The following is a 10,415-nucleotide window of genomic DNA, read 5'->3' on the forward strand; positions in this document are numbered from 1 at the left end:
TGACCTGATGAGTCTGTTCATATTAATTGCTTTTAATTTCCCTAGTTGGAAGGGGACATATTCCCAGACTGGGACAAGCTGCTGAGCTCTGCCACAGCCACTCACAGTCACCTGCTATTGAGTCTTTCAGCCTCAGGTTGTCACACGTGACTCAAGACGAGTTTCTCAGGGTCTCAATGGCCATTTCAAGTGTAGTTAACTCCAGCAATCCACTGGCAAGTGTGCCAGGATGCATGGTGCATTCCCGCAGGAATCCCTCACAGAACCTATGGTTTTATCTAGGCCACAGTCTCAAGTTCCCAGACTGCAGTGGCTGCCTTGCAATGATTGTGACTTATGTTAGACTCATAGAAACATAGAACCATAGTGCCATGTAGGTTGGGAAAGACCTGCCACATCATTTGGGTCAGGCCAAAGACGACAAGCTAACAAACTCTGATCTTTATACAGCTCTTCCTGATAAATTCGGCAGTGGCCTTGTGTTCCTTTTGTTTCCTCTTTAACTGTAACTTCAGCAGGAATAGTTCATCTTGGTACCATGGCACAAGCATACAGAGGTCAGTGTCCCCTGCTGTGTCCCGTTCTCCTCTGCATCAGACCCTCAGAGGCCTTCAGCCCCTCCGTAGCATTCCTGGGGGTCTTCAGGCATCTCCTTCCACCCAGGACCAGGGCAGCCTGCCCTGACCTGCTGCAGAGAGAAAAAGGTTTACTATTCCTGTTTATTAATCCACTGAAAATAGATCTCAGATAAAGAAATTGCTCCAGCTTCATTTATTTTGATAAAATACACAGAGAGCCTTTTTTCACTGAAACCATAGGTCACACAGACAAGGGAATACTCAGGTAGAAGGAAGTGAAGGGCTTTTCTGTGTAGACAACATTACAACAAGGACACAAAGGAAAAACAACCAAATAAATCAACAAACACCAAAGAAAAAGGCAAGAGTGCCTGTCGTGACATACGCTGGGAGTCATTTGCAGAAAAAGGTAGACAGTCTGTGGCCACAGATAAAAACCCAATCAACTGTTTCCATATTGAATCCCTGAGATCCTGGTTCCTCATGCTGTAGATGAAGGGGTTCAATACTGGAGGCAGCACTGAGTACAGAACTGCCACAACGAGGTTCAGGTTTGGGGAGGAGATGGAAGGGGGCTTCAGGTAGGCAAATATGACAGTGCTGAAAAAGAGTGAGACAACAGAGAGGTGAGGGATGCATGTGGAAAAGGATTTGTGCCGGCCCTGCTCAGAGGGGATCCTCAGTACAGCCCTGAAGATCTGCACATAGGACAGAACAATGAAAACAAAACATCCAAAACCCAAAAAGGAAGTGAACGTGAGAAGCCCAGCTTCCCTGAGGTAGGAGTCTGTGCAAGAGAGCTTGAGGACCTGGGGGATTTCACAGAAGAACTGGTCCACAGCATTGCCTTGGCAGAGGGGCAGGGAAAATGTATTGGCAGTGTGCAGCAGAGCATAGAGAAAGCCACTGCCCCAGGCAGCTGCTGCCATCTGGGCACAAGCGCTGCTACCCAGGAGGGTCCTGTAGTGCAGGGGCTTGCAGATGGCAATGTAGCGGTCATAGGACATGACAGTGAGAAGAAAATACTCTGCTGATATCAAGAAGATAAATGAAAAGACCTGTGCAACACATCCTGCATAGGAAATGGCCCTCGTATCCCAGAGGGAATTGGCCATGGCTTTGGGGACAGTGGTGGAGATGCAGCCCAGGTCGAGGAGGGCAAGGTTGAGGAGGAAGAAGTACATGGGCGTGTGGAGGCGGTGGTTGCAGGCTGTGGTTGTGAGGATGAGGCCGTTGCCCAGGAGGGCAGCCAGGTAGATGCCCAGGAAGAGCACGAAGTGCAGGAGCTGCAGCTCCCGTGTGTCTGCGAACGGCAGGAGGAGGAACTCAGTGATGGAGCTGCTGTTGGACATCTGAGACATCCTAGACACAGGGATGATCCAAGGAAGGAAAGACAGTGATAATGAGGAGAGGGATCTCTGAGAAAAACTTAATCCATGTCTCACTGAAACCCCCTACAGTGACTTTCCCATTTCTGGGACTTTTCTCCTGCTCTGTTGTTTGAGCTTTGGATGGTGCTACAGTCAAGTGCTACTGGGAGTAGGGACACTGCTATGGACTTTGGAGGAGTCACGCCTGTCCTACAGGTCTAAACATAAAGAAATCAGGAGAGACCTCTGATTAAATCTACCTCTGATATATGTGGACTTCCCAGCATTACCATTCTCAACACTCTTGACTGCCAAACAGCATTTGTGGTTTAATTTGTTCCAACTGCATCTGTGACACTCAGAGGAGTCTTTTGAGGGTAGAAAACCCTGGCATTTTTCCTACATTCCAGGTGAGATTTTGTGAATGTCCTGTGAGGATTTTGTGAAGTGCAGTGAGGATAACCAGTCTGTCCATCTACCCTGGTCTCAGCCAGACTCCTTTAGGGCTCAGTCGAGTTGCCCACAGTGAACTGCTCAATGATTGTGGCCTCCAGAATGTCTGGGAAGATGATTCACCTTTTTCCTTCCCTCCAGAGAGCATTGCCCCAAGCCCCAGAGTTTAGAAGGGGGTTTGGGCACCTTTCCTCTAAGGACAGATCTCCGTGGTGGGACCAAGAGGGACAGAGCTTGAGCTGCTGCTGAAAGCCAGATCTGCAGGGAGCCATAAAGCAACAACAGCAACACTAGGTGTAGGAACAGAGAGAAATAGCACAGGGCTTCTGCCAGGGGAGGCAAGGCCAGGGAGGGACTGACAAGAACTCAGGAGACTCTGCTCTGCTGGAGGTTCTGCTGCTGATGTTATGAGTCGCGTTCTCAATCCTGTGACCTAGAGGGCAGAGAGGTGCCAGACTACTCTGTTAGCACTGTCCTACCATTCCCTGCCCATGGCTCTGCTGCCTGCAGCTGTCCCTGCCTGCAGCTGGGTCTCTGTCCCCACGCCTCCAGCCTGCAGCTCACAGCCCCCATCCCACCCGCTGGGTGCTCAGCTCTGCCCTGCAGGCACCTTCTGGCAGCAGGGCTCTGCCCAGGGGCAGCTCGCTGGGGACATGTCCTAGAGCCCAGGTCACGCAGACCCTGCTGACACTGCGTGAGTGGTGGTGGAGCATTCTAGGGGTTGAGAGGCAGGAAAGGGACTTGCTGTGGTCCTTGTAATGCTGCTTGTGAAGTCTTAGATGTAAAAGCCCCTATCCTGAAACAGCAGACTTTATTTCTCTTCTCACTGAGGCAAAGAAGAGAAAAACGTAAGCAGAGAGTCTGGAAAGCTAAGAGTGAACAGGAATTCTCACCTTTATCCCTGCTCTTTCAAAGTCCCCGTGGATACATCCTGCCTGCACTGTGGAGCTGTGAGCAGGCTGCCCCAGGTAGCAGCCTCCCACCAGCAGCAGGACCCTGCCCTGCCGGGGGGGGCTCCTTCCACCCCACAGCTTCTCCCTGCAGTACCCTGGGCAGCTCCCCGGGCAGGCTGAGTGCTGAGCCTGGCAGGCGGCAGAGGCCCTGCCCCGCCACACAGCCCCTGGGGCACAGCAGGGACCCTGCTCTGCACCACAGCCCTGGACACCCCTGCCTGCACCCCCGGCTTCTCCTGCCTCCAGGAACTGCGGCTGCATTGCCCTCCAGCCAGAGACTTACCGGGTGCAGGGCTGGGAAGTCTTCCCCGGTGAGCTCTGGGCATGCTGCCACTTCTGCCTGCCTTTAAGCACTGTGTCTCTGCAGGCAGTGCCCCCAGGCCTGCTGCGCTGTGCACAGGAGCTGCTCCTGGGCAGAGCTGTCTCTGTGCAGCGCTGCCCACTTGCCAGGAGCTCCCCTTGGGCCCAGGAGCCCGGCCCAGCTCAGCAGCAGAGGCCCAGCCCAAGGCCTCCCTTGCTCTGCCCCCCACCAGGCTCCCTGCACATGGCCCTGGGGCTGCAGGGAAACCTGCTGGGAAACAGCCTGAAGGGATCCCTGGGCTTCCCTCCCTCCCCTGGGCACACACACTTCTTGACAGCAGGATCATTTCTCCAAAAAGTCAGGCAGCAGAGTCCGTTAAGACATCTCATGCTGGATTTTAATCCTGTGGCTAGGAGGGCACTCAGCTCACACCCATGCCTGCCCAAGGCACACAGGAACTGGGATTCGCCTGCCCTCACTTCAGGTGTGCACCACATGGGCAGCTGCAGGTGTGCTCCTTTTTTCATCTCCAGGATCATTAATGGAGATGGAGGAAATCAGGGGGCTGCAAACACCTGGTGACATGTCAGGGGGCAGAGGTACATGCAGGCATCTGCAAACTCTCATGGACGTACCGTGAGGGACAGGGCAGCACATGGGGATATCCCCTTGGAGGCTGGTGGGGGATGCCTTTGGCCAGCTGAAATGACAGCAAATGCACCCATTTAGGACAACTAAACCTGTCCCTCCTCAGTAGGCTCAGGGCAGCCTGTAGAGGCATCCACCTGACCCAATGGAGAACTGTGCCACAGGGAGAGCTGAGTCTCTCTCTCCCTCTTCTCCATCTGGTTTTCCCTCCATCTCCAGGGACTGTAACAGCATTTGGCTCATGGACATCCCTATATTACCTAATGAAATTCGGGGCAGCTGCTCCATTTAAAGCCAATTCCAGGCCTGCAGTTCTACCTGAGATGCCAATGCTGCCCAACACCACTACAGCATGCAGCTGACACGGGCAGCACAGGACCCACAGGGCAGCTCTGGCCATTCACAACTGGTACTTAAAGGACACTCCTGAGGGCATCTCTGGTAGACGTGGTGCTTATGAGCAAGTGACTGCTTCTCAGAGAGCCAAGGTCTGTCCCACCTCTATTCGGTAGAGGCAGGCAACGCATGGATATGAGGCACATCACACAAGAGTTTCCACTTGTGTTGTTCAGCTCGCAAACATTTCTGCTGCTTATCACCTCCATCCTTCATTCACCTCTTTGATTGTACCATCCAGACACAACCCAATGATTTTTTCTGTGTCCCTGAATCACAGGTTGCCCATACCAAGGACATTTTCAGCAGCCCCTTCCCCTGCCTGGAGATCGGCCTCATCTCCAGCACTGGCCCTCAGGGCTGCACCAACACCACAAAGGCCCTCTGCTCTCAGGGCGGCACAGCCCAGGCCTGTTCCCTTCTGGCCTTGGGAACACCAGGGCTTGCCCTCCTTCGGGTCCCTCATTTCATCCTCCTATGGCCATCAGCCATCCACAGCAGCAGGTCTCTGCCCTGCTGGAAAGCCTTTGCATGTCTTGGGTCTTGGGCAGAAGGTCTGGGACTAGTTTGAGTTTGGCCCTTGTGCCACAGCTGAGGTGCTGCAGCCCAGATGTGCCCCAATGCCCTCAGCCTGGGGCACAGACGGGAGGAGCTGAATCTTGACTGCAAGGAAGCTGTGTCAGCATTAAGGAGTGCACTGCAGCTGTCCCAAGCTGTTCTCCCTACTCTCCCCTTCATCTGCAGTGCTGCACTACCCCTCTCCCTTACCATGAGGTGCTGAAGGTAAGTTTGCCATTCCCTCGTGTGCCACCTCTGCCTGTGGCATGGCAGCGGGGATGTCCTGGGAGAGGGTGCTGAGGCCTTCTCAGAGCACAGAGCTTTGTGGGACATGAGGGGAGGAAGGCCCAGGAATGTGCTGCAATTCCCTCCATATAACACATCCTACTTCACCAAGTGAGCGACATGCTGTGAAGACGAGTTCAGGCACAATGAGGAGCTGCTGCATCCCAGGCGCCTTCGCTCCCATCGTTTGAAAAAAGCCCAGCCCCAGGACAAGCCTCGAACCACACCTTCCTGGAAGGGCTTCCAAGAGCAGAGGCCTGTTGATGCAGGAACACAGCAGGGACTTCTCCATTGTTCCATTTCCTATATTCCATGGCCTTTGTCACCATTTGGAGATGTTCCTGGTAAATTTGTCAGGATCCTGTGGAAAAGAACTGGGAAGAAATGAAATGACTGTTTCTCAGGACAAGAAGGGAAATCTCTCGTCTCTCCTGAGCTGTGCTGTCTCCATGCTGCTGACCTCACAGGCCTTATAATGACATGTGCTGATGTCACAGGGGTGCACTGCATCACCAGGATATCGTCACTGGAGCAGTGGCAGTGCCGGCACTTCCCTGCAAGGCCTGGTCCCTGCTGGCCACTGCTTGGGTGCTCCCCAGCTCTGTGCTTCTGTGGCCAGGAGTGGGGTCAGCAGGCAGCAAGCTTGCACTGGGCGACCCTCGCTGACGGGCGGAGGAGCAGGGGCACCTTGCAGAGGAGCTGTGGTTGAGGACCCAGGGCGGACATCCCTTGTCCTGAGCTGAGGGCCAGCAGCAAGCGAGATGGAGGGCTGCTGGAGCATGACCATCACCTCTGTCCTGACTTCCCTGTTCCCAGTGCTCCTGCATCTCTCCCCCAAAGGTAAGGGTGTCAGCAGCCCCTTCCCAAGATGTGTCACAGGGGCTGTCAGCTGTCCAAAGCTTTGCAGGGGGCTGGAAATGGCTGGTGGCTGCTGCAAGAGCCTTGCCTGAGTGTCCCTCTGGGCTCAGGGGAGTATGCGGTAGCCAGGATTCCTGGGTCCTGATGCTAGGGGTGCCCTAAGCCCCAGGGCTCCTCTGGGCATGGCTCAGCCTCCTTGTGATGGGGACAGTCCAGGGCCAGGTTTCCCTGGGAGCTGGTGTCTCTTTGGGATCTGTCTCTGGGAGGAAAGACGACCGGTGTCCCAGATACTGGTGTGTCCTCCAGTTCCCACAGGCCTCTCAGGAATGTGCCAAAAATGCCTGTGTTGGAAATCAAGCCTTCCCCTTGTACTGATCTCCTTCAGGGGAACCAGCCCCTCCTGTGCCACCAGGCTGCCAGAGCGTGTTCTGGGTGCTGAGATGCCATCCCTGGATGGACACAGCCCTGGTGCTGGACCCTTCCAATCTCCCTACTGTGGTGGGTTTACACAGGTAAACAGGTGAACTCCATGGCCACCGCTCCTTTACTTCCCCACCTACAAGGAAAAGGGGGGAAAATTATGATGAAAGTAGCTCAAGGCTTGAGGTAGAACAGGAGGTCACCCACCAAATATCCTCATGGGTACCAATTATCATCACAGGCAAGACAGACTTAGCATAGGCAGATTAATATATTTTATTGCCTATCAGTGGCGAACTACAACCTTGAGAAAATACAAGCAAACTAAAAATACCATTCCCCCCATCCAGCCTCTTGTAACTCCTTGTCCTGGGTGGAACAGGAGAATTGGGAATTGCTGTCAGTCCATGACATTGTTTCCACTGCTCCTTGATGGTCAATCTCTGCCCTCTCTGGGTCCCTCCTGTGGGATGCCCTCCTTCCCAAATGCATCCTGCATGGGGCCATAAAGGGCTCAGATAATGACAGATATGACTGGATCATGATAAAATAAAGTTGTTATAAGCAATAGATCAGCTTCATAGTTGCTGACCACAATGTTCATTTTTTGTTGGTGTAGTAGTTGTGTTTGGTCTCAGAACTGTGTTGGGTAGCACATTACATATTGTGTGTGTTCCCTGTTGTGCTGTTTATCCTTTGTGGGGGCTGGTTTATGGTTATTGGTTTACTGCCTAACACTGCCTTATGTTGTGATAAAATTACTGGTCATGAGACAAATCTGGTAGTTGTACTCAGCATTGCTGTCACCTCCATGCTTGAGGAACATTCTCTCAGAAACTATTTATAATTAACAGTCTTTACTTTTCACCTTGGGGAGCCAATCTATGGAAATGATGGGGGGGAGAGGGGGGACACTTCTTCTCCCCACAGCTAGTTATAATAGCTCTTCAAAACTTGGAATCCTTGGGATGTTCAAATCAGCCTGTACCTATTGTTATGTGTCCTGAACGTGTTTAAGGTTAGAGTAAACTATTTAAGAGTAAACTATTTCAGAATGCCACACAATGATCTGCCCTGAGGCGGGATAATTTTGAGGGGCAGGGTGTGTGGGAGGATATGGGTAGGCACCTAGAACTGTGGGCACCTCCAATGCTTTCTAACTTCACCCCTGAAGCAGTGCAGAATCCTAAAAAGAATAAATAATAAAAAAAAAAAAAAACAGCTAAAGTGCTTGAATAGGGAGTGTCATCACCCTGGCAATTCCAAAGTGACAGAAATCACTGCAATGTGCTGGGGCTTGGCCTATGCTTACTGAGTTGCAATCTACACAACTCCAATCCCTGTGACTGGGCCAGGGAACCAACCTGTGTCTCTATCAGTCATACATATACATGAGAAGAAACAGGAGAGACAAAATCAGCTTGTTTAGCTAGGAAAGAAGCTCCTACTCATACAGGGAAGGAGGAAGAGGAAGATGAGGCAGGCTCCTCCCAGGTAGGGCCGTTAGAGGAAAAGGTGGATGACGACAGAGGTAACATAAAAGGAGCAGTAAGCCCCAGATCACTATTCCTTGGGGAGCTGTGGGATGTGTGATTAGATTTCAGCCATCATCTAGGCCAGCACATTGTCATCTGGCTGCTCCAATACTGGGATAACAGGGCCGGTAGCCTCGAATTAGAGGGCAGGGAAGCCAAGCAGCTGGGATCCTTCTCCAGGGAAGGGGGCATTGACAAAGCAATTGGAAAGGGGGCACAAATCCTCCCTCTCTTGAGGTAACTCCTGTCAGGTGTAAAGGAAAGGTATCCCTTCAAGGAAGATGTTGTATGTCACCCAGGCAAATGGACCACCAGGGAGAGACGCAGCCCGTATCTGATGGAATTGGCCATGCTGGAGGTGATTTATGGTGATTTATGCACATTCAACAGTTTTCTACCTTGCCCAGTCCCTCACAGGATCCTTCAGTTGTCAGGTTGCTGAGGGTCGACGTGCCAGTAGCTACCCAAATGGTGCACCAGTGGCATTATGGCACCATCCAAGATTCCCTGATTCCCATATATATGCAGATTCATCAACTGGAGAGCCAAGGACAGATCAGCAAAATTTGTTCACCTTTAAAAATCCCATAGGGTCAGTGCAAACATGTAATGGAGATCTGAGACTAACGGTGGAGTATTGTGTCTAGAATGAAGTCACACCAAATTCAATAGATCATCTATAGTCTTCTCTCCTTATAGTCCTAGCTCTAAGAGCATTTAAATGATCTCTTACAGCACCTGAATGCTGCTGCCTGATCCCTTCCTGGGATCATAAGGAGCCAGTACCTTCAGGCCAGAACACTCTCCCTGTACGCTTGGATGCAGGCCCCTAGGTCCCATGGACTGTTAAGGGTGTAGTTTGCAAAGTAACCACGGATTTTATCCCCACTCACCACCTGTTGTACCCCTGCAGAGTCCGGCCTCAAGGCACAAAGGGCAGGGAGACCTGGCTGGTGAGAGCTGAGGCCCTGTGGAGATGTCCGTGACACAACAGCGTTACAGCCAAGGGCCATGTAGAAGAGGAACAAATACATTTAGCTCTCCCTGTTACACATGACTCCTTTTGCTCTGCTGACAGCCTCTGCAGGCTGCTCTGAACATAATGAGTAGGGACAGGTTCAGTTGTCCTACATGTGGCATCTGCTGGCATTTCAGTTGGCCTGAGGAATGCCCCATCAGACCAGAGGATCAACCTCAACTTTCAGCAGGTATTTCCATCTGAACAGCTCCTGTCTGTCCTCCATCTCCACTAAGGAGCTATTGTGGCCCAGTAATTCGCATTAAATTGCCTATGTTGTGGACACCTGAACTGAGGCCTGAGGAATCCCAGTTCCTGTGGGTCTGTGGCAGGCATGGCAGGGAGCTGAGATCTTTTTCCAGCCCCAGGAATAACAACCAGCATGAGATGCCTTGACTGACTCTGCTGAATTCTTTCCTTTAGTGGGGATGAAGGAGATCAGTCCCTGACCATGATTTCATGTCCAAAGTAATACCGGTACAAGAAGATGTGATTGTTACACTTAATTGGTTTTCTGCTAGGAGAAATGACCCTGGTGTGAAGAAGTGTGTGTGCCAGGCGAGGGCTGGAGCCCCAGGGATTCTTTCAGGCTGTTTCCCAGCAGGTTCCCCTGCAGCCCCAGGGCCATGTGCAGGGATCCTGGTGGGGGGCAGAGCAAGGGAGGCCTTGGGCTGGGCCTCTGCTGCTGAGCTGGGCCGGGCTCCTGGCCCAGCTCAGCAGCAGAGGCCCAGCCCAAGGGGCCTTCACAATCCCCAACTTGTGAAGATCCCCAACTCCAAATAGGAGTTTGGAGATCTGCACATTGAAATTGGATTATTTTGACCTCAGCACACTCTTCCAAGGTTTGTACAAGAAATAGAGTTTTCCTTACAGGTTCTGGCATAATATCTTGCTGTATTTTCTTCCTCAGTCAGGTCCCCATGGCCAAAGGACTCAAATGTCCAACAGCAGCTCCATCACCGAGTTCCTCCTGCTGGCATTTGCAGACACACGGGAGCTGCAGCTCCTGCACTTCGCATTCTTCCTGGGCATCTACCTGGCT

At 52.2% G+C, this 10,415-nt stretch overlaps 1 protein-coding gene across 1 annotated transcript; it reads right to left on the bottom strand.

The window, feature by feature from the left end:
• Positions 1-819: 819 nt before the first annotated feature.
• On the bottom strand, positions 820-1,984 carry LOC139999846 (olfactory receptor 14A16-like). Its single transcript, XM_072029472.1, has 2 exons — positions 964-1,984; positions 820-866 (listed from the first exon to the last, which is right to left on the bottom strand). Exons 1-2 carry the CDS (start codon positions 1,937-1,939, stop codon positions 820-822), a joined length of 1,023 nt encoding a protein of 340 aa, XP_071885573.1. The 5' UTR covers positions 1,940-1,984.
• Between the last annotated feature and the right edge of the window lie 8,431 nt (positions 1,985-10,415).

This window comes from Anas platyrhynchos, chromosome 30 (genome assembly GCF_047663525.1).
Source record: "Anas platyrhynchos isolate ZD024472 breed Pekin duck chromosome 30, IASCAAS_PekinDuck_T2T, whole genome shotgun sequence".
NCBI classification, from domain to species: domain Eukaryota; kingdom Metazoa; phylum Chordata; class Aves; order Anseriformes; family Anatidae; genus Anas; species Anas platyrhynchos.